The sequence below is a fragment of the Contarinia nasturtii genome, unplaced genomic scaffold (genome assembly GCF_009176525.2).
Source record: "Contarinia nasturtii isolate CC-2019 unplaced genomic scaffold, AAFC_CNas_1.1 Cnas_scaffold_414, whole genome shotgun sequence".
NCBI classification, from domain to species: domain Eukaryota; kingdom Metazoa; phylum Arthropoda; class Insecta; order Diptera; family Cecidomyiidae; genus Contarinia; species Contarinia nasturtii.
In genome coordinates, this window is record NW_022197768.1 from 2,890,067 (window position 1) to 2,915,326 (window position 25,260).

General features: G+C 32.3%; 2 protein-coding genes and 1 long non-coding RNA gene across 9 annotated transcripts in view; all 3 read left to right on the plus strand.

Moving 5' to 3' along the window:
- The first annotated feature begins 6,062 nt into the window (after positions 1-6,062).
- On the plus strand, positions 6,063-6,622 carry LOC116338765. The gene is made up of 2 exons (XR_004200917.1): positions 6,063-6,176; positions 6,534-6,622. It is a non-coding gene; the product is annotated as an uncharacterized LOC116338765 (long non-coding RNA).
- Positions 6,623-7,592: 970 nt separating this feature from the next.
- On the plus strand, positions 7,593-9,426 carry LOC116338644 (zinc finger protein 366-like). Its single transcript, XM_031764047.1, has 2 exons — positions 7,593-7,990; positions 8,278-9,426. The coding sequence occupies exons 1-2, from the start codon at positions 7,877-7,879 to the stop codon at positions 8,635-8,637; spliced, it is 474 nt and encodes a 157-aa protein (XP_031619907.1). The 5' UTR covers positions 7,593-7,876; the 3' UTR covers positions 8,638-9,426.
- Positions 9,427-10,516: 1,090 nt separating this feature from the next.
- The window catches only part of LOC116338909 (protein phosphatase 1 regulatory subunit 12A), a 30,454-nt gene continuing 15,710 nt past the window's right edge, over positions 10,517-25,260 (plus strand). For 2 of the 7 annotated variants that reach the window (XM_031764460.1, XM_031764459.1), the window contains exons 1-6: positions 10,580-12,417; positions 21,546-21,658; positions 21,783-22,426; positions 22,856-22,996; positions 23,084-23,165; positions 24,216-24,410. In XM_031764460.1, coding sequence (XP_031620320.1) covers positions 12,166-12,417; positions 21,546-21,658; positions 21,783-22,426; positions 22,856-22,996; positions 23,084-23,165; positions 24,216-24,410 — 1,427 coding nt within the window. In that variant the 5' untranslated portion in view covers positions 10,580-12,165. Of the gene's footprint in view, positions 12,418-21,545; positions 21,659-21,782; positions 22,427-22,855; positions 22,997-23,083; positions 23,166-23,517; positions 23,732-24,215; positions 24,411-25,260 lie in introns of those variants that run through there. The other 5 variants (XM_031764465.1, XM_031764464.1, XM_031764461.1 and 2 more) reach the window with 5 other exon arrangements.

Genomic DNA, 25,260 nt, shown 5'->3' on the forward strand with positions numbered 1-25,260 from the left:
GATTCACCGTGGAAAAAAGTTCGTCTTTCTTTTGTAAGGTAGTTTTTAATTTGAAATTTGTTGTTGACTAAAAGTTTATTTTTAAAATTCTTCATCGGATCCCAAACACATGTGTGCTTTAAATTCATTCAAAATTCGGATGACTTCCTCTCTTTTTCATATTCCGAGAATAAATATAAACAGGCCACATGAAAACCCATCCAACATGCCTCCTTTGAGAATAGATGAGAACAGTTTCATTGATTTGAAATGAAATGAGCGCGATTTTATGCAAAAAAATGTACTTAATTGCGGCACACACACAAAGATATTTCTTGTTTCATTTCTAAACAATCGACTGCGATTTTGTATGCAACGTATTGTTCTCCAAATTCCAAGAACATGATGCAAAGCATCTTGTCATTAATAAGACATTTTATTGCGACCTATTTCGACCGATGTTATTTATCTAGCAATTTCTTCTTTTCATTGCATATGTACTCGTTTAATTGAGTACAATTAAATGATTCGTCTTCTTTGTCTAACCCATATTTGATTTCGTAACTGAACGAAACATAAATTCCACAATTACGTAACGAATTACTCTTCTATATATTCTTTTTTTGCAATAAATAGTTTAAACGTCAAACACATGGAATTTTTCTTATCGCAAATACGTGCACACTATAAAAACATCAATAGATCGGCACTTCGTTCTTTTTACATTCTCCAATTTTAAAACTTAGAGCGCAATCACTTAATTATATAAAACTATGGACGGCTTTGTTTTAGAGTGGAAACCGATTCTTCGGTATTTTATGAAAAACATGTGACGTTTTTTTCTCTCGATAAAACGATATTTTGGAGGACCACATTTTTTAAATATCCACAGTTGCATATGCATTTTGAGTCATCTGTAGTTTGACGTATAACTCAGTCATCTGTAGTTTGAGAACTTTTTAATTCATGACAATCAATGAGAAATAAGCCATGGAAAATCAACATTTTATTCGAGAATGTGACAAAAAATTACATGCTTCTAAGTTTTCACAATTTGAAATCCGTAACAGTATTTCGAGATGCTAGTTTATGAGAAAAGAACTATTTTTTTAAATCCAGAATATCTGATTAAACTTCGTTCTTCAAATATCTAGAAGTTTCATTTCTGAACTATATGAATTACCGATTTTCAGTATTGGCGGTGCATGCCAAGCATTTGAGCATGCAAAGTTTATGTTTAAACCTATTTTTAAACCAATATTAATTTAAAAAAAAGAAAACCGTGGAATTTTGTTTCACTTTAATAATTGCCAGTTTGCAATTGAATATTTTCTATAAATAAAAACGTTCTGGTTATTGCATCAAACGTTTATTTGCAAAATCATCAAAGAATTTGTTATAAAAGATAATTATGTGTTCAATTATTGATTTTGTAAATTGAGAGTTTATTTTGGAGAAAAAAGAAACTCCTCGGGAAATTATAAATCATTTTGTTTTGATAATTGTCTTAATTGTATGTTTGAATGTTTTGGTATTATTTGCATCGCTGTCACGACTGTTTACTGCGATTCAAGAATTTTAAAATAAATAAAAAAATTACTGACGAATCTTTTATTTCATCATACGAATATCGAATCATACATTTCATTCGATTTTTGTGTTCTCAACATTTCAGTTGCATTTACATATAAAACTGATTTTAAAAACGATATGGACATATTTTTGTGTGGTTTCTTTAATTATTATTGTCCACAGTGCAAATTTGGACTGCGTAAATCTACAGAACCAACGGGTCGAAATGTGTTTTGCCCCAGATGTCAGGGCAAAATGTCCGAATGTAATAAATTAGTTCCACTTTATTTTATCACATTATTTTAATTTTCTTTTTTCACATCCAGTGAGACCGAACCCATCATTGCACTGATGTTAAAAAACTCGCAAAATATTCACTTACATGAACCAGTTTCAAAACATTTCGCAAAATTTCAATTGTTCTTCTGATTTCTCATGTTAACATCGATTTCCACTTTTCCATGTAAAATTGTTTTGATTTTTTTCCAAGTGGGAATTTTCTTATATTTAAAGATCGTGAGAATAAAGGTGTGAAACTGATCCACAGACCAAATAATTAATATGTTAACTTTATTTATTTTAATAGCAAAATTATAAACGAATATTATTTGAACAATAATACACAACGATCTGAATTAAAAACTTTCAAAAGAAGAAGAAAAATTCAATAGAAAAAAGGTAATGGAAGAAAACGATATTCTTGCATAAAATAACTGTAAATTAGATACAGTTAAGTTACATTTAGTTGTGTGAAATATTTAAAAAAACCGTAATCAATAAATGATTCGAGAAATTTGGATTCAATGGAAGAAAATAGCTATACAGATCAAGTTTGAATGAAAAAGGCGCATCCATTTCAATTATTCCGTTCCCAATCATTATTATTTGTCCTCAAAAAATTATTTGCCCTCGGTTGTTGGGTCTGGACTACACATTACGCAATCTTATATAGATTGAACTAATGCACAGTTAGTCTACATCACATTGCATTTGATGTAGGTGAAAAGTAAACAAGATTTCGTTTGGAAAATTTGATTTGTATGTAACCCTCTTTTATCGCAAGAACAGATAACCTTTTAAAAATAATAATTTCATGATTTTTTATTTTTGTTTTTGAAAATTGGAAGTTTTTAATATTTTTTTATTATTAGTTAGTTTGGAGACATGCACTTAAATTCTTAATGTAAGTTCTAAGGATAAGGCTAAACTAAGCATTGAAACAGATAAGAGAAATTGACAAGTCTCTTGAAAATGATTCGACGTAAGAGAAACAACCAAAATATCAAATCTGATAGATTTCATTCCAAAATTTTATTACAAAACTTTCAATCTTCTACAATGCTCCAAATATAGAAATTAAACAAAAAAAGGATCTTTATACAAATACCGATTTCTTCCATTTGCGATAGTTTACTTGGTTCAATGGTTTTCAATTTATATTCTATTTATATTCATATTAATCCATTTCAACATAGAGTGTTTTGGATGATTGGCGTTGTCGTATCGTTTTCGTTGTGTGATTCAATGATTCAAAATATTGGGGTCGACCAAAATCATCATCGCATCTATCTTTGACGTTTCAAATTTTCCACTCGTAAAATTTGGCATTTGCGTGGCACGAGATCATAGAGAAATTTTTTTTATTCATAGAACATATTTTACCTTAATTTTTAATTACAAGAGCATCATGAAGGAAAGACCATTCCAAAAAAAACTTACCATTCATCAATCGTGCATTTAACTTAAACGTGATATGACACATGATGAATTAGTTTTTTTGAAGTAAAGAAGAATTCTATATAAAGGACATGTCAGGTTAAATGGTGCTATTTTCAGTGATTTCCGAATTTTAAGAAAACTCATTTTGTTTTAATATTTGAAAACCAAATAAAAAAAATATCGAAACTAAACACAATTCAAGTGAAAAAATTCTGAAACACCCACTTGGAGTATAACCAAGTCAATGTTTCTTCGACCTTTTTATAAATTTTGATGTTTTCGTAACAATAATGAGAGGGTGTTTTTTTTTTCATCCGAAAATCAAAATAAATAAAACGATTCCACTCGAAAGGAAATACTAATAAATTTTCATGGACTTCTTGGAATCTCTAAAACAATCAATTTCAAAAAGTGCCCATAAAACTGAACAAAGTAAACTAAAGGGCAAACAAACGCACCGACTTGAATGAAAAAACGAGAATAAAGGAAACGAAGGCGCTGTCGATATATGTTTTTTTTTTCCTTTCTACCTCTATCTTCTACTATTGGTTAGCTGGCCATTTTCTTAAGAATACACAACATGAATATTGTGCACATTTTCACAGAACATATGTCTTTCACAACGTATTACACATGTCAGTCAGCTACAATTGCATTTGGCTGTTGCACGCAAACGAGGAGACTTTGGTAAATTGTTTGTACCACATACATCTATTACACCATCGAAAAAATTATTCGCGAACTAAATAATGCGAACAAAACGACGAATTCGAGCAAATCCAACCGAAAATCGAATAGTAAAAGGTATGGCTTCGATATTGCAAAAAGAGAGAAAGGAGCATCGAGCAGCTGTTGTTGAATTACGACAAATATTAAAAGAAGAAAGAGAACAAACCAACACTTTTTTAAAGGACATGAAGAGGATACTTGACCAAATGGAACCTGCATGGTTGACTGAATCGAACACATCCGCAAATAATAACCACGTGAGTTAATGAAACCATTTTGCTCTTTGGCGAATGAAAAATAAAATTGATTTTATTTTACAGATGCATCTAAACAACCATTGGATTATCACGACTTTGGTTCAGTATGATGGCGGTCGAGTTGTCACCTTTTTAAAGAGATCCTATAGATGGCTTATGGACCACATATTATCACCATAATATTTCAAAGGTGGTGATATCAGAGCGTCTCATATTGGAAGACTCAATATTTTTTTGTGTTAAAAATGCGAAATTTACTAATTTTATTCAAGCATATTAAATTAAGAAGAAAAAATGTAAATATTTGTATTTTATTTAAAGTAATTCACATAAAAAAACATAATTCATACATAATTAAGAAATTTCAATTTGAAGCGCCATATTCAAGTAGAGTAGAAAGACACACCCTTCACCGTTAAATTGCAGTTTCGGGATGATCTTCTTCTGGCCGCCTCAATTTTGTTCAATCAACGATCGTTTCATCCATGATGTATTTACAATATTCGATTCGGACAAATTTTAGGTCAGCTTGTGTGGAACAAATCGGCTTGTAAAGTTTCTTCTATAAAAAAAAACGATTAACGGTAGTTGGAGCAATCCCCAATGGACTTCAATATAGTAGTTTCATGTTATTTTTGATGAATTCACGCACTTTTTCAACGTTTATTTTGTTTTTGTTTGTCCACATCTTTCGTCATCATTAAGCGTTTCTCTACCCGATTCAAATCGTGTGTATCACTCGTGAACTCGAGCGCGGGATTTATAATCAAGGCCATATATACATGTTTTGATAAAATATTTACCAAGTTTAATACAAAACTCAATTGCACTTTGTTTGAAATTAATTTTGTAACCGATAGCGACAACATACAAACAAATGAGGCGCTTAACATGTTAATGTAATGTCAGTGAGAATCTATCCTTACTAGCACATTTTATATCACTATAGGTGATGCCATTGATAATAATTTCAATTTTAAAATGTCTTATTTTTTTATTGGTGGGTAGAAATTATAAAGATAACGGATTTCAAGTGAACGATAGCACAAAGGTCATTTCATTATGGTGATGATAATTGTCGTAAGTGTAATTATCTTTGAGACGATGTAACGATGGTTTTTGAACTTTATTCGTTTCATAGAAAGCTATGTAGCCCAAAAGGTGGCGCTTGGCACAAGTGCGAATGAAAAAAAAAACTAAAACATTATCTTATTTCCACGATAGGCTTTAAAGCTTATCACAGTCTCATTATGTTTTTCACAAAATGTTTCAATGAAGTTTCCAGAATATACGTTTTTTTTGCATAAATTATCCTTATGTTTAGTTTGAATTGTTTAATAGATGTCGATGAGTGAAAAACATAAAATCAAACAGAGTATATTCCTTCAAGGAGTATCAAACATTCGTGCTCTTCATACAGTGGAATCGTTTATACTATTGTTATTGTGCACAAAGGACTATTGTGCCTAAGTAATACCAACGCAGATAATAACATAATTTTTTGACAAATTCCCAATTATTTTATGAATGAAATCGAATAAAAAATTCTACGGCTTGAACTCACGACATTCGAATTCATAAAAAACGCAACATTTTCATCTATTTTCCGCGCAAAAAAATTGCGGAAGCTTTTCCCTTACGAACGTTGAAAATAGCGCTATTGTTTAAACTTTCTATCTGTCTACACAACACACATGCAAGTGTTCGCTACAGCCTGTGTATAAGTACAGTACTCATGGGTGTATACGCGATGAATGATGTGTGTAGAGAAACTCACACATTTGTTATTCACAGATGCTTCAGTCACAATATCGAACTCATTGAATTCGGACGTTGCTTCTCATTGTGGCTCAAACATCAACTTTAACATCCAAAAGAAGCCGTATGCAGCGTTTCACCAATTCCATCATTACCATCTGAGTAAGTGTGTTTTTTTTATTGTAATATTTTATCCAGAAAGTGAACTTTTTTTTCAAATGAACAAAAATATCGAAAAGAATAAAGAGTGAAATTTACTTAATTAAGTAAATAAATTTTCTTGAACATTTTCAATGTGCACGTGTCTGTGTGTTTCTATTGTACGTGCAGATGTATGTTCCATTCATAAATGTATTTGAAGCGGTCACATATGTCTGCCGCGATATATCACATATAGACATAAGCACGTACATGCGCACAACGTAATCATTTTTAAATGTCAAACTTTGTGTTGTTATTTAAAGCGCACATTTCAAAAAAAGACTAATAAAAATTTCGATTTCATTTTCATTTTTATAGAATGCAGCAGGAATGGAGCATTATCCGGTTTTAATAAAATGGTGGCAAAAATCATCAAAATCACCAAAAACAAAAAAAAAAAACCAGGAAAAAAATCCAAAAATAATGTCCACTCTCGAAGCCTGGATCATGGATCACGTTCTCGCGCGCACTTCGTCCTATTGAGCTCACACGAGCCAAGAACTCAAACCTTTACACCACCGGATCCATTAAGAATTTGCGACAAAATTGCATTTTGACATCTCAATCAAATTATGAATGAAATAACGCATTTGCATACATAGTATCTGTTGGTATAGAGGCCCGAGAATCTAAAGAAACGAAATGAAATTGTTTTTATTTGAGGATAAAATTCTCATTGATTTGCTGTAAATATCATATTTTGTAACAATATCTAATTTTCATATTGAAAACATTAAAATTTTATACTAAAAGGTTATCCAAAAATGTGTCTTTAATTGTAAATAATGACTGCATTCATGATGCCCTACAATCGAGTATTTTCATTTAGTAAGTACGAAAACAAATTGACATATGACAGCATAAATGCGGAAACAACACCGATCTCGTACTTCTTAAGCAACTCAGTAGATGTCTCTGAGTATAACATTGCAAAAAATATGAAATTAAACGAAATGAATTACTTCAAGAATTTTTAAAATCGTCAAAATAGTATCAAAAACTGTATCGAAAGTACAGAAAATGCGAATAAGTTTATTCGCGTTAATATTTAATAGGGTTCCACACACTTTAACTCTTGGATATTTGTGTGTTGAGCTTTAAGACTACTGAAGCTTGGCTACAGTCTCATTTTGTTTTTCAATCAAATGAATTTGGCGTCATGTCAATGTTCTACTACATTTTTTCTTTTAATTTTCGAAACAAAAAAATGCAATAATTTTTCTATTTCATTATGATGATAAATTATTCTGGTTTAATGTTCAATTGAATCGAATAAATTTTGATAAATTGAGCGCCAAAAGTGGTGGCAGATGAAAACAATAATATCGCCATCGATTTGTGATGACAGGCGCAATATGACAGTTCAGTTCCGTCAAAGAGTAGCGTTGATAACATTTTTATTTGGTTTACCATTTGTTTTTGTTTTGATTTTCATTTTAGAATTAAATTTGATAATGAAATCGTGTTAGATTACAATGATTGAAAAAAATGCATAAATTCGCCATCGTGCGATACATTTAATATCGGACGCATAAAGGCATACAGGCAGCATTTAATGTTATTACATTGTAGTGGATTGTGCAGAAAACACCGAAGTTATTTGAGTGCGAACGAGAAAATAGGATACACATATATACATATATACATTTAGAGAATTCAACATGGAAATCATGAAATTTTGCTACTTATGTTTCGATCGAACAAAAGACGTTTATCCGGTCGTCGATGAGACGTTTATGCAAAAATTTATTAATTTCTCACCGGGAAATATTACTGTAAGCCCAATTTATATTCGATTCAGTATGATTCATTTGTATTGTTTTGACAATTTGCATGAATGGCAGTGCCAAATGATTGTTGTATTATTTTAATGCGCCATGGTGACCTGGTGAACCGGCTGCAAGCAATTATTTTCCAAACAATAAACGCATGCAAATGCCGCATCATGTCAACCAAATTACAACAAAAAAAATGCAATGCACATTTTCAAAACGAAAACAACATTTTGACGAATTATCAAATATATATATTGTTTACGTTTGATTTTCATTTTAATTTGCAGATAGGACGAACTACGTTATGCAAGGAGTGTTCACGGCGAATTCAATATTTTGATGATTTAAAGGAATTTGGTGCCCGATCATCAGCACTACGAAATAATTTAGCATACAATATTGTTCCTGAAAAAATTCAAATGCACCACAATGGCAAACCATCAAATCGAAAAAAATACATTCGACGCAAAATTCCATGCAAATGTATGCTTTGCCAAAAGGAGTTTCAATCAAAATGTTACTTACACAAGCACATGAAACGCCATCAAAATGTTAAAAGCGCCTACAAATGCATGATCTGCAACGGCGAATTCCTTTCGGCCAACAGTTTGTCGGCACACGAAAAAACTCATCCAACATACAAATGAAATACAATTGTGAAACGAGAGAGATAGACAGACAGATAGACAGAGAAAATGTTAAGTATTGCAGCAGTTGCAGCAGCAGCAGCCGTCGTCGATGCCGATGCCGCCACCGCAGCAAAAACAACAACAACACCACTCACATATACATAAACACACAGACAAAACACATACAAACCCCATCAAAAACACATTTCTACTGCTAATTTAATAATTTAGAACACGAAGGAACTCAAATAATCGCTTATGCAATTTCAAATTTAGGCAGTTGAATTTCGATTCATTTTTTAAAAAAATATTTATTCGATGTGTGTCCCAATTCATTTGTCATCATGTTATATTTTATATCAGCAGCATCGTGCGATCGAGTCGGGAGAGGTTATAGATAGTACAGGCTCGATTTCAAATTTATTCCATTTCATCCATACAACGAGCAGCAATAATATAACTATTTTCGTTTTCTTCGATGTTTTTTTCGTCTCTTTTTAGCATTTTTTTTCATGGACATCGCCAATAGAATGAAAGAATATGCCAAACTTTTGATGTTCAACTGTCGAACGGTGTTATAGTGAGTTATTATAAACGGTCATTTGATTTTGCTTTGAGAAGTTTTTTCTTTCTCAGTTTTCAACAAATTATTCGTCAAAAAAGAAAATTGAACGAAAGACATATTTTTTTTTTTTACAAAAAATAACAAAAGTTTGGTTCATTCTTTGAGTTACCGTTCATGAATGTAGCTAAGATAAAATCATTTGAAGCAATATCCGTGGATTTGATTAAAAAAGACCTTGTTGTATTTTATTTGACTGTCTCTATAATTTCATACTATATTTGATATTTAGTATCACATTTAAAATAAGCTCTTTCGTTTTGAAACTAAAAAAAATTAATAATATTTGCTTGTATTTTGTTAACACTTAATGTTATGATCGAAATTTGAGCTTCTTTTTGAATTGGTGATTTGATCGCGTATTTAATTGCTCGATCGTGGATGAAATGGAAATCCAAAACAAACAAAAAATCAAAAACATATTTACGATTGATTTTATCCATTTTCAATAAAAAAAAATAAAATATTTTTTTTGTCATTTATCTTTAAGAATGAACTTAAATAAATTTTATTATTTTATTCATTTTGCATAAAAATTGAAACATAGAAAAGTGAATCGTTGCAATACTGAATTTTCAATTTAAAATTGAAAATAAAATAAAAAAACACACAAGCTAACATTTGAAGCTGTAAACAAAATGAAGAGAATTTATTCTGTAGCATTGAATTGATCTATTAAACCACAAAATGGATCATGTTTTCTTTTTAAAAAAATTAACGTTTTTTTTCCCCAAAATTATTTGTTTTTTTTTTAATAAATGGACATCGGAAGAAAAGTTCTCTGACGAATTCCAATTGGTTCGATAATGTCTCACATTTTAATTGGTGATTATTTACAATTATTGTGCAAACATAGAATTTTAATGTGAATTTTGCTCGAATGCGGCACACGATGGCGTTACAGGTAGCGAAAAAAAAACGCATTGCAAATAAAAGTGCATTAGATCAACAGATAAGCGACATCAACCGAAGAATACAAAATTGAAAGAAAACCATACACAACAAAGAGCTCAAACTGCAAAAGTTTTTCGAAATTAAATAGAATCAAATACTAAAATGACCGTTCGAAATGTTTCAAAATACTTACAATTTAGGTACATCGATGATGGCTTAAAGCTGACCAATTGAAAGCTTTAGCTTGACAAGCGATTGAACAAAAATTCAGTAAAAAATATATTGATATGGAAATGTTGGCAATCTTAAAATTGGCAAATTGAAAAGATGCACAAATTTCAATTGAAATAAAACCATTGATTTCGTTGCGTGAGTTAGTTGTTTTGAAAAAGTTAAAGTACGTAATTTGGCGCTGAAGTTTGATATGGCTGTACTTAACGCTCAGTGACAGTATGCGTTTTTGTGTGGCATGACAGAAAATAAATATGGCGGTGAATTTCAGTGACCGCCCTAGACAGATAGACGAATCGAGTGTAATTCTAAAATTAAAATAAATTTTTAATCAAAATCAAAAGAAAGCGAGCAACGTTCACTCGAACCCGTACCAAATCGGGCCAAATGATTCAATTCGCATTTTCAACAAACGAGAAAAAACATTTACAACCATTTTGCTCACGGCAATTTTAGCAATTTTTGTTTAAAATAAATCTTTATTATTTCTGTATTTCAATCACTTTTTTTTAAAAAAGAAAATAAATAAATATATTGCTCTTCGCTGGCTGCATTAAGTTCGATTGTTTGTGTATGTGCTTTAACTTGTCATTTAATTTCTGTCGAGTGAATTTGGTGCGAATCTTCTCCACGGGCTAAAATTATGTTGTATAACTTAGAGGGAAGAAAAAACAACAGCATATAGAAAATCATACAGATGAGAGAAAAAAAGAGCCAATACGGCAACAAGAAAATACAGAAGTAGCAGCAGCAGTAGCAGTAGCAGCAACAACAACAACAGTAGAACTAACAACTGTAAAAACTTCTTATGCTATGTGCGCGTAGTAAATAGTTTCAGTGTAGAAAACGCACAGAAAGCAACGAAAACAACACACGAAAAAAAAGAAATCTATTTTATTTTCAAAATGAAATAGACATTGGGACAGAGAAACGTACGGACTAATTGCAACGGGCAACGAGCTGTGAGAATAAAAAACACACGAGCTAAATTGAACAAAAAGAAAAATTATTGTGTTTTTTAGAAAAAAAATAATACAACACTCATTGAAATTGAAACAAACAAGAGAGAGATACATACACACAAACCACAAATTGCATTATCTTTCCACTATTTTGATTGATATTCAAATTGGATCATTTGTTGTGTTTGATATGTGTTGCATTATGTGATCGCGTACATTTTATTAAATTTTTTTCTTTTACCCGGAGTGGATTTGGACAGTTGCATTGCAATTTTTAAACAAATTTTATGTTCTCTCACATGTGTGTGTGTATGTGCGTGTTGAATTGAAAAAAGCTACAGTGGCTGAACGAAAAAAAAAACAACAAAAGAGATTCATTGTTTTTATTCTCTATCTCGTCAGTTCGTCGATTGATGCATTTACAAAGGGATTTTAAACAGTAGAATCGAATGAAATTACAACGGATAAATGAATTGGTTCGGCATTATCAACGTAATAAATTTGCATTCAGGTTGAATAATCGCGCGCGCAGAAAAGAATAGTCGCCAGATTTCGATATCGCAACACATCGAGATAACAGGACGGCGACCGATAAAAGAATCACTGTGAAATAAATTCCTTTAGTTTTTTAATTTTTTTTTTTTAATATTTCGTTAGCCTTTCTTCGATTGTTATTTGTTGTTGTGTTGTGTTTTAGTTTTTTTATACAGTTTTATTTTAAATTTGTGTTTGTGCGTGCGTGCATTTTGTGTTACTGTGAAAACGAAACAGAAAAAAGTTTGAAAGAGAGAAAAAAAAATTGAAACAAAACCGAAAGAGAAAAGAAATTAAAATACAATGTCATTTGATGCGCGCAACAATTCGGCTGTATTGAAGCGGGCCGAGCAACTGAAACGATGGGAAGATTCCGACACAAATCGTGCATCGAACACACCAAAAGATCCAGCAACGCGAAAAGTCAAATTCTCATCAGGTTGCGTATTTTTAGCAGCCTGTTTATCGGGTGACAAAGAAGATATAGTACGATTAATCGAAAATGGTGTGGACATCGACACCGCTAACGTTGACGGATTGACAGCATTGCATCAAGTAAATGTTTTATGCAATTTCTTATTTCATCACCTTTTTTTCGCTCATTTATTTTCAATTGATGTGTAGACTCTTTTTTTGGGTTTTTTCTTCTATTTTCCGCGTAATTTTCACGATTTTACACCATAGAGTAATATCATTACTATATTATCTGTGCATAGTGTGACAATGAGATTTGAATCTGGTTTTATTCACATTGCAAAAATATTCTGTCCCTCGTCCACAAATACGCACCAAAATCATGTGCCGAAAACATAAACATTCACACAAAACATACAGATAGACAGATAGACAGACAGACAGACAGATAGATAGATAGATAGACAGAGGGAAAGATAGCCTAGCAAGTGTGAGGTGCTAATATAAAGAGCCTCCCAATGCAGAGCAGAGCAAAGCATTTTGTTGAAAATGTAACTCTAAAAATGTCGATTACAACCTTAGAAACACGCAAAAATACCGACACACAATAGTTGTATGACCATATAAGTTCACCGACAAATCCTAAATTACAACATGTGAATGAGAAAACCAAATCAATCCATATTTATCAATAATTTGATGGCAGATTAAAATGAAACGAACAACGAAAAAAGACAATGTGCAAATGCACACACAAAGCACGAGATACAGAGAGTCAACGAGAAAATGTAAACTACAAAACATATCGCGTTTATTTATTATTTAGTTATTTATATAGCAATAAAATAGTAATTTAATGGAGCATTTATTTGATATACTGTTTTGTTTCGTCGATTTATTGTTACCGTGTGTCGATCGATACATTTAATGAGAATCGACAATTACTTAGTTGACTTCGTTCTGCTCGGTGCACCGCATGTGCTGCCTTTGATGCACTGTTTTTTTTTGCTGTCTTTATTGTTGCTGGTTTTATATTTCTTTCTCTCATTCTCTATCTCTCTATCTCCTTCTTTCTCATATTTTTACGCGAATTAAAAAGAAAACAAAGAAAACTGACAATTATAATAACAATACGACTACCATATCAACAAACAATAATGATCGCAAATAATTACAGCTAAATTTTAATTTATTTTCCACTTCTTCAGTGTCATGTTTTGAAATCAGCGTTTGATTGATTTTGGAATGAGTTTTCCGTTTCGAGATTTATTAATGGCACACAAACATACAGTCCGTTATAGCGACAGCGAAACGTTTATAGATTTCATTATTTGACTGATTTTAGATTAATTGAATTGGTTAATAAATTGAAATCGGTAATTCGGAGTGCAGGGATCAATCAAAGATGATAAATTTTAAAATGTATTTGTATACATTTTATAGTTTTGAAGTCACTAAAATGTCAATTAGAATCTCAGCGAACGATCAAATGGAAAATGATGTGAAATTATTGGCGATTTTTGTTGCATGCATCGAGCCTTTGTACAATTCGTTTGTCGTTTGTACGTCTTTTTTTTTGTGCGATTTTAAAATCGTGTAGTTTTGTTATTATTTTCACATCTGCTGTGATGCCAAAATTGGCATGTGTATAGATGTGTTTTGCATGTAATACACGGTGATCGCGTCAATAAACGCCATGACATTAGATTTTGACATGTTGAATTGGTGCATAGCTTGATCTAAGCAGCCTTTTTAGCATGGACATTGAATTTGGCAAGCAAACAAACGAAGCATAACAAACAAAGCACTCGATTCTCATTCGCGGCTCAATTAAACCAAATGACACTTTAACAACATGTGAACTCATGTTATTGCGTGCGCATTTTCATTTTCAAATGTCAAACAAATGATTATGCCAAAACACTGTGCATATATGAATATGCATGTGCTGATTGTGACCAGCAGTCTCGTTAAAATATGAATTGAACAACAAAATACAATCAAATCATACATGCATACTGTTTATTGGCATTCTGAATAACGAATGCGATCAAGCAAATCAAACAAACGACTCCAATCAATGCAATTATAATTATATGATGGAGTGAACAGAAGAAGAAAAAAAAAACCATATCATATATGGGCAACGAGAAAAACAAGGAGAGAAACAGATAGCGATTTTTCATCCTTTCTTCGTTCCTTTGCAAAGAAAAACTAGTGAATGAAATTCACAAAAGATTGATAAACGATCGACCGCACTTTACCATTTTTACATATTTATGTGCAGGAGTCGTAAATTGTGGAATGGCAATTGCATTTCATTGGCGTCGACCAAGCCAATCAATTTTCGAATCGCATAACTCAAATTAAACAAAATAATAATAATAATAACAAACTGAGATTAAATGAGTGAATAGTTCAAAAAAGCACACATTTCTTTTTAGTTTTGGTGTGCAACGAATTCATTGTTGTTCGTTATGTGCTAATCTGTTATAATTTTTCCATGTGTCGACAACACTGCTGATCGAAAACAATCAAACGCAAAGATATAGACAGTTATATGGTTATTGTTATTGTTTCCTAGTGCAAATCGGTTACCAGTCAGAATATCGAACACACACACACGCTTATTTCGATGAATACGATTTTTCTTTTCCAAAGAAGCATCATTGATAACAAAACGACGTTTTCTTTTTTATTTCAATTTTGCAATTGGCGAGTGCGTATTGCATGACTCAATTCGGAAGATTTGATAAATCAGAAAAATGCAACTGTGCATTATAACACAGACAGGCCAGAGATATCTTCAAGTGTATTCAGTTGTTCAGCCGTTGTTACTTGAAATTCAACCATTCATGCGAATCTCTATAATTTTCTATTAACTTAATTTTTCTTTTCCTAATATGATTCCATTGCATTTGAAGTACATCTCTTTCTCTCTTTCTTTCGGTCTGTCTTTTGGTTTGGCTCGTTCATTTTTCATTTCTTTTTGCTTTTCTTTTTTATCGTGGTGCACACTCTGGATGGTGTGTGTGATCAGCATAATCATTACGGCATATAACAATCACTTGCATTATTCTATTTTTACTCGGATTTTATTGTGTGTTTCAACTTTCAGAGAGCACACACACAGAGACTCACAGACACACAGCGCTTATGCCAATGGTTTTGTGTGAAATGCGCAAAATTAATTATCATATGCAAAATCCATGATGTGTTTTCCATTCCAAAGCTAAATATTGTTGCTCATGAATATATCGTGTACTAATTATTTTGAAATCGACTAAAAACGCTTGATTATCGGCAGACACAGATTTCGATAATATTCATCGACATGAGCGCAAGCCAGTGAATTACCAATTACCATCGGACATAAAATTCCGAACCAAATACACAATATATACATGTAGTAAAATTCCATTAAAATTCTATTCACAACACTTTGTACGAAAAAAAAAAAAACAACAAAGCCAGCAACAACAACATGGATTTATTTTTACTAACTAGCAACAACAACAGCCAACAACAATAATAATAATAAAAAAATAGGCGAGCTATTTGCGCACCACACATTTTACTATCCTAACGGCACATTTCATGGATTTTAATATTTTGCACTCGCGATCCAATTTAGCGCGAAAAAAGTGCATTCGTTTCGGTCGTTAATCATGGAATTTTCGGTATCTTTTTAGATTATAATTTGACTTGTTGCAAGATGCAAGAGAAATGAAAAATGAAACAATGCGATTAATATTCTCGTCATAAAGTGAACAGTTCAATTGGGTCGGTCGTCAGTTCATTAAGAAATATTTATCTGGTAAAAACAAGATTAATTTTTTTTAAATACGCTCAAGAAGCGTTCAAGTTTTATTCAATAGAAAAACAAATGAGAACATTCATTGCGATTAAAATGGCACATTCGAACATACCAATTTTTTTTTTGGCGCAATTGGCATTTGATCATGACTTTGCCCCACTTCCTTGCTCTTACAATAACGATAAAAAAAAAACGTTATCGTAGCATGACAATGCTATTGTCGGTGTCATTTTCTCTCTCTCACAAATATAGTATATGCTGATTCGATTTACTGTTATTGTATATGTATATAACAAAAAAAAATTACAGGAAGTTTCACCAAACAATGATTGTACACAACGATAATAATTTTCCCATTTTTCGGTCGACGAAATACTCAGATCTCAGCACACCGAAATTATGCCCCATAAGAGACTGTATAAAATGCAAAACTATAGCACTGCTAGCGCCACTACGGACAATTATGGAGTTCTAGTTCGTTGGTTGCAACTGAGAAAATGTCTTTTCACTATTTGGCGGCAACTTAGTGTAGATTACATTGAATTCCGTCGTGGCGCTAGCAGTGTGACAGTTTGGGCATAATTTCGGTACGGATCTCAGTGAATAGTAAAAATAGATACTGAAAATAGTGAACAAAAGTTTGCTGTAGTTTATTTCTCTCTCTCTCTCACTTTCTACCAACCATACAAAAACCTGGCCATTTGAAAACTGTCCGATATTTGTACTTCATTTATTTGCATATGAATTGTGTACTTGATCAGAACAGCGAACAAAAATGGAATAGATTGAAGTGAATTCAGTTGAGCACAAGATTAAATATTGATTTTCATGTATGTTCATGCGCTCAAACCCAACTGTTCATCAAATTCCATTTATTTTTAAGCATATATTGGCATCTTAATCGATGCTACGCTTGAATAACATTCGGTTTTTTTTGTCGATTCGAGTACTTGAGCTACTGTGCAAATAGTTCGAAACTGGTGTACAACAATGCCAAAATAAGTGGTTCTAAGTAAAGATTTTCTCTAAAAGAAACCAAAATACACGAAGAATAACAACAGAACCTCAGCAAAAAAACCGCATTCATAATAATTTTGCGTCGCCTTCTAATTTATTTTCATATGAAAAAATAGACCAAATCCATATTGATCGTGTCTTTTAACCCTAGAACTGTGTTTGCGTGTTGCATCTAAGTTTTTTCGTTTTGCATAATGAGTGCCCATGAGGTATTTTGTATGCGCCAAATGTGATTGAAGGGTTAATGCACAGACCCAAACCCCCATTTAAAAGAATTGAAATATATGTGGATGTAATATTATCGCATACGGCAGATACTGAAGAAAAAGAAAATCGAAACGACATAACAACAACAACGAACGACAAAAATTAATAATTCAAACCAAAATGCAAACTGAAAGAGAAAAAAACGTCGAAAAATTGACAGTATATTCTTGCGATCGCTCATTGAGTTACGCATAGTATAGAGTGGCACGTAAGTAAGAGGCACTCTTCGAGGTTTTTCACAATATTGCGAAGCTGTACGACGATCGGTTCATTCTACTCGGTTGACGTGGTGAATTCGTGGCGTGTAAAATAATATAAGGCCGATATATATATATATATATGATCACCATCGCATCAAAAACAGCAGAAACTGAACGCAAAATGCGAGCAATGAAATAAAAGTGTAACAAAATCTTTCACTATGAACTATAAATAATATCGTCACAAACACGATCACACACAACAGTCGATCACCACAGCGACCAAGACTTAGATAGATTCAAAGAAAAAAAAAATCAGCGGATATATGCTTTTGCGAAACGAACGAACGAGAAAGAAGAACAAATTATAAGAGCAAAATCAAACACGCATTCAATGCAAAGTGTACGTAAGATCGATGAGAAAGATAAATACGCAAGACCTTCATTTTAGATCACTCAAATGAACAAATTTTTTTTCTCATCTTTGATGCTCGCGCTCTTTCTCTTTCTCTCGCGCTCGCCACAAACTAACGAAAACTCGGTACCCGTACTCTTTTGTGATAGATTTCAGTTCTCTTTTTTTTGTATTATAATTTTACTTGTCGAATTACGTGAGCACATTATCCGTCACACCGAAAATCGATGGAAATCTAAAAGAAAATCGAGAAAAGAATCCAAATTGAACGAAACAATCAAAAACATGATCTGGTTTTACGTTCCGATGTTTGCGGCTCATGAACAACGAAAAAAAACAGCAAATGAACAACAAAGCACAGAAATAATGTTCAATTAATTCGTCATATGAAAGGGAATACCTAAATGGAGCACATTAATGTGTACAAAGTGTTTATCATCTTCTGCGTATCAATTTATATATTTTTAGTCCACAAACGGCGTGTACATGTACATACCATTGTGCGGTTTCGAATAAATATATTTTTTTTGCTGTCTATTTCTCTCTCTCTATCTCTGCGATCTCTTTTGCTATCGGGCCTTTTCAATGCACACAAAAATGTTTTATTCATTTCAATTGATTGAAACTCAACAACCATTCGAAATAAGTGATTTCATTAGAATTTGTACTTGATCTCGAACTTTTCTGAACATTTCAAAACATGTATGTATTGGCTGTGGCCTGTTGATGAGATTGATTTTTTTTTTCAAGATTTTCTTCTCATTACCTTTACGGCGGCAATTCCAAAACAAAATATTCCGTTCTTCGGCTCATACCAAAATCAACGAAAAAAGAAAAAAATCATATTATATTTGTTTTCATTTTTTTTTCTATTTTTCTAGTGGTTATGGTCCCGTGATCACATCGACCAGAATAATCACTCGAAAATGAGCAATGGAAGCCAAAACTGAAAGCAATTCATAAAGAAAAATTGTCGGAAATATGCGAGAACATTTTTTTTTGTCTCTATGATTTGTTTGTTCATTCTCTCGACCGTGTGTATTCGTTTGCGTGTTTAGTGATCCATGAGGCTCAAAGACAATGTGCACATTTGGTTTCATGTGAAAAGTTTGATCACATAAAAAAAACACATACGAACATTTCATGATTGAACGTCTCGCCCCCGCATATCGGCACGTTTTCTTTGCCATTTTCTTCATCACTTTTAACAACATAACTTAGTTATTTTATCCTCGATATTTTGCTAGATTTTTTTGTTGTTGTTTCATTTCACTTAGTCCACTGTAGTTTACATTTGTTTCTGTCAATCGGAACCGCCGTTTTCATCGTACGATGATCCATACACGGAGAGATTCAAAAACACGCATATGGACAATACTAGGTCACTTTGTTTGCTATTTTGGCGCGATTTATGAATTTCAAGCGATTTTCATGTAGCTGATGCTGAACGCACCTTTTTGTTCTATCGCTATACTTACGATGCCGTATGGTCGACAAATATTAGCCCCAAAACTATATCGATACAGCAATTCGATTCGCATTGAGCTGAATTCTGGACAATGTTTTTCTCCTTTTTCGAAATCAAATCATCCTGCTTTGGAAAGCAATCAGAAGTTAGCTTTTATGAATGTTTTTCTTTCTTAAGCGATACACAGATAAACCAATGATTACATTTTATATTTACCATCGAGCAATCCAACATTTAAAATCACGACGAAAAACGTACGCTTTAAACGTACGATTTAAAGAAAAACTACCTCGTTACATTAATAGATCACCAATTTAGCAATATTCCCGGAAAGTGTAGCGAAAAAAAAATATTATTATGAATCCGCTTAGTTTCCGAGCATTTTATGATCGAGAGCACCATTCATTGAAAGCTTTGAGCGTTTACGAAAATTTAAAATGGAACAGAGCGAGAGAATGAGAGGGATGGAGAGAGAGAGAAAGAGAGACTGAAAAAGTGATCCCACGATAGGAGGATATTCGATGCGATTGAAATGTTGATGTTTCTTCGTGCGTAATTGCGTTCAGTATTTAATTTTTTATTATTTGTACATACAATGTATTCGCTATATGACTACTTCAAACGATGTGTATCGAATGATTTCCTCAACAAAATGCAGGACCCAAAAAACGCACATTTTTTTCTTCTGTGTTTTGATGTTTCTGCATTTAAATTTTCTGCATTTTAGTTACCGTATCAAACTAAAATTAAACGACTTTTCGGCGTACACGTGGCCATTTTTGAATAGATTCACTGTAAAAGTTCACACTGACGCCAACCACAACCGCAAGACGACATAAAAACAAAACCATCTAAAATTGAGCCAGCAACAATTCAAATTCTTGATCTGTGTAATGTTTGATTTTACAGCAGTTACAAAAGAATGGAGGAAAAACAGTCGAAAATCGCGTTAAGAAAATGTTCAAGCAAAAAATAAAAATGCCGCGCTCACATACCGTATAAAAGCACGCCGAAAAAACACGCCTCGATCCCAGTGGAACAGAAACATGATTTTTATTTTCTCCCATTTGGATTTCGGCTGAAGAATTAATCATATCGTATATACGATGATTTTTTTTTTCGTTTCGTGTGTATACATTAATCAACACGATTGCACAAGCAGATCTTTCTCTATTGCTCGATGCTCAAGCTCTCGATGAACATGCGAAATTGTTGATTGAAATCTTGTTGTGGCAAGCAGACAGAAAGACATACACAGATCATGGGCCAAATAGATTAATAATCGTTGATGAAAGCATTTATTTCATTTAAAATTTCAATTAATTTTACATGATGAGTAGCGTACCGTGTATGTAATAATATTGTATGCACTATGCATCACTGAAAATGACAAAGGAATCAAGAGCCACAAACTTATTTGACCTGTATGCGTGGATTGATGTTCATTTTAGTACATTTTACATGTCAAAGAAGCCATTCGGAATGAAAAAAAAACAACGCCAAACTGCAGTTTTGCATGATTATCAAAGGGAACAAGCCCATATATGCAGTCTGAACATCCAAAGTTCAATTATATTATGTGCATATCGCAACAACGAAACATTTTTGTATGAATAATCATCGTAACGACATTTAGTGACACATCTTTTGAATATAAGCGTTTGTTCACACTATTTCCCATTAAAAATGATTTCGCGCCTATATTTTCAACTTCAATGTGTATTTTTTTATTTTTCATCGACTTTTCGTTTCATTGCGAAATGTAAAATGAGCCAGTTATTCATCTTTCGAAACCTATTAGTTAGATTAAACGATAAAAATGATGTGTGTAGGCGTTTTTATTTCTTGAATTAACATCAATCAAGATATCTCTCTCTCTCTCTCTCTCTCTCTCTCTCTCTCTCTCGTTTAATTCGTGTTTGGTGGACAAATCATATTATTTCATTACATTTATTAGGATATTTGAATCAATTACTTGAACATAGCATAATTTGATGACAATTAGCACTTAGCATTTGTTGATTCAGTTATGGATGAAGTTTTTATAACGGATTATCTTTATATGTTTCTCTTCACTCTGAATAGGCATGCATTGACGACAATTTAGAAATGGTAGAATTTTTAGTGCAGCATGGAGCTGATGTAAATAAACAAGATAATGAAGGTTGGACTCCATTACACGCAACAGCATCTTGTGGGTAAGCATACAATCGGTTATACATTTTTCGCAGATCTGTATATGTTTATTTATTTTTTTCTAATCATTACTCTCCCTCTCTTTTTCTTCATTTCATTGTTCATTGAAATTTGAAATCGAAATAGATTTCTTAGCATAGCACAATATTTAATAGAGAATAATGCCGATTTAGCGGCTGTAAACAGTGATGGCGATTTGCCCATCGATTTGTCCGATTCGGATCGCATGCATGCATTGCTTGAAAAGCATTTGATTGAGCAGGGCATTGATTGTGATGAAGCACGCCAAAGTGAAGAGAAAATCATGCTACATGATGCTGAATGTTGGCTACGAAACGATGCATCTGAAGCGGATCGTCAACATCCTCGAACCGGTGCAACTGCATTGCATGTGGCAGCAGCAAAAGGATATAATAAAGTATTGGGCCTACTGTTGGCCACCCGTGCCGATGTTGATAAACAGGATAATGATGGATGGACACCATTACATGCGGCAGCACGTTGGGGCCAAAAAGAGGCTGCCCAAATGTTAGTCGCCGCACTTGCCGATATGGATATTAAAAATCATGCCGGCCAAACGCCGATCGATGTTGCCGATCCAAGTATCATTAAATTCCTTGAGGAACTTCAGAAGAACTATAAACGAACCGCAAAACGAAGACCTGCTAGCCAAATTCGCCTTAGTGATAATATTTATAATCATTTTAATTTAGAAACACCACAAAAAGTTATTTGCGTCGAAATGAAATCAGACACGAAAAATATCGATGGTGAGTTGGAAAATCTATATGAATTATCGACTCGAAATGGACAAGTGTTTCAGATTTATTGAACAATTTTTTGCAAAATTTTTAAAACAGACAAATGTTTTATTATGATTTACATGACGTACACATTTTAAATAGCGACTACGATGTCCATTTCAATTTGACCATGTCCAGTTCTATTTTCGGCATCATTTAATTTGCTTTTTACAAGTCGCTGCCGATTTTTGTTTGACGCTTCTCAATATGAATATGATCGAACACAAACCAAATCATTTTTCGATGTCGAACATCCAATTTGTTTTTGTGTTTTGATCCCGATAAATCATGCGCACAAATTTACGTCCATAATACCATTTGCTGTGAGATAAAATGAAGCATAGTTTATATTTAATTATTTTGTTGGTTTTCTTTATTTTTGCGATAATGCTTCAGAAGATATTCCAATCAAACCACCAAGTGAACCAGCACCAATAGCCAAAGAAAGTCAATTGATTGAAGATGAGGCACCATGGCGACGACCAACATCGATTCGCCTCAATCGATCAAATCAACATGAGAATCCACCAAAAATACGTAACTATCACACAAATCAACATTGTTGATCAGTAAAAGAGAAACAGACATAATAATGATAATAATTTTTCTTTTTTTTTTTTGCAGAAGTTCCTGAAAAAGAATCCCCAAATACATTGGATAGCGAAGTAATGCTTCGAAGAACCCAAAGCTTTGAAAATGATGAAAAGTAAGTGCGGCTCATGCATTAGTTGTAGTAGTAGTTGAAGTTTTTGTATTAGCTATCCTATTTTACGATGACACGATGACAATGGCGATGCAAATGATGATATTATTTGCCTATTAAAATCGTAGAAAACCATATTCTATAGCACAGTATGATCTATTTGATTGATTGCTTCAAATTTGATACCACAATTATTTTACATGAAATTCTATGCGTCTCTTTTTCTTTAAGTATTGAAAACCAATTTATTTTCCATTTTGTTTTGTTTACTTTTTTTTCACTGTTTTCTTTCCTTTTCTTTTGAATTCTCTACTTTTTTTTATTTGCTGGTGAACACAATCGATACTAAATACAGATCTATATAATCATATTCACTACTAAAGAGCACACCTTGTATCGACGTATTCCAATCATGTGTGCTTCCCCAGCTCCAATCAGAAATAATTGAATGTCCTTGTGCCCGCCAATTTATTTCCAAATTTCATGTTATGCCCTCATTTACATGCAATCCTTGCAAAACGCTCTCTATCGCTCTATTTTGATAAGGCCAAAAATTATAATCTACTTGTTTTTCCCATCAAAATTAATTAAAAAGAAAAACAACAACTAAACATTGTGTGCATGCTTAAACTACTTACTTGATCAATGTAATCATCAACAATGGTTCAAATCGATTAACATCCATTGGGATACGAAAAATTTAATAATCATTTACATCCTAATTTAGCTATATTTAAAACCACATTTTTATTTAATAATTATTTTAATTTAAATTCATTAATAATTATTATTTTTATTTTTCATTACTTTATTTTTTTTTTGTTGCATCATGTGTTTCTGATTTTATTTTCTAATTTTTTTTCTTTCATTTTTTTGCTCATTTGTTACGCTCTCGATATTTGATTGCGCTTGCACGTTCTGTTTTATCATTGTTCAACTCGATCAAAAACCGTAATCTCAACACATCTCAAAACAAACACATATAAAAAAAATTACGATGATACTGTACCACAATCAAATACAAAACAAAAAACAAAAACAAAATCCCAAAAGATTTTATCAAAAGTACTTAGAATTGCGTCGGCGGATAAATGCGCATTCTTATCCAGTTTCACCGGCTACATTAAATACTGGCATCATTGGTGTAAATTCTACTTACACGATTGCACCAACGACATCAACAACAACTACGACAAATAATTTTACAGTACAAAGATCGGCCTCACTTAAAGATTACAAACCATTAAGGTACGAAACTCACAATTTGGCAGACGATCCAATCACTTTGCCAAAATTATCATTACATTATTATTATTGTTTCTTTTTAATTGTTTCTTCTTCTTTTAATTAATTTTTTTACGTAATTTCTTTCGATTTTAAAATATTTATTTAGTACATGAAAACAAAATTTATACAAATCGGCTATGAATACAAAAAAAAAACAACAATCTTAATCAGTTTTAATCAATGGATTAGGTCTTCAAAATTGTCAATTAGGTTTTTTTTCTTTTATACTGATAACATTTATTTATCTCAATTGTACAGATTAATTTGTAGATTTTCAAAAAAAGGATTACATTTATGAGGTTTTAGACTTGAAAAAAAAAAAAAACAAAGGTTTGATAATTCGGTTTCACAGAAAAACACAATACTTCATTGGGATAATGCAAAAACAAAAACGTTCAGATATTTATATCGCGAACTACAATATGTAATTCTCCTGAAAATCCCGACTTTTTAATGTGCATGTTCCATTTACAGTTTTTTTTTTGCTCTCTTCAATATTTTTTTAATTAACTTTTTAATTATAATTATCCTTTAGTTTTCACGTTTTTGGCTCTGACATTTCTTAATTTTTTTTATAATCAGATATGACAAATCATTCGATGCATTTGAATTGAAATATTTTGCCTGCGCTTGTTTGGCTTCATTAACAATTAAACCGTTCACCTTTCGAAACGCAAAATGTGATAATCTGAAACTTTTGCTTCAATTCTAACGTTAATCTAATTTTAGTCTACCACATGAAATTAATTGGTTAATATTTATTTAAATCGGTTAGAAATGTTCTGTGATTGTTTAAGAGGCTAAAATATAA

What these genes read in the sequence shown, in the direction of transcription:
- LOC116338644 (XM_031764047.1), top strand. Translation starts at nt 7,877, where the DNA reads ATGGAAATCATGAAATTTTGCTACTTATGTTTCGATCGAACAAAAGAC. An exon ending in TCTCACCGGGAAATATTACT is followed by an intron (nt 7,991 to 8,277) that starts GTAAGCCCAATT and finishes TTTAATTTGCAG; the next exon opens with ATAGGACGAACTACGTTATG.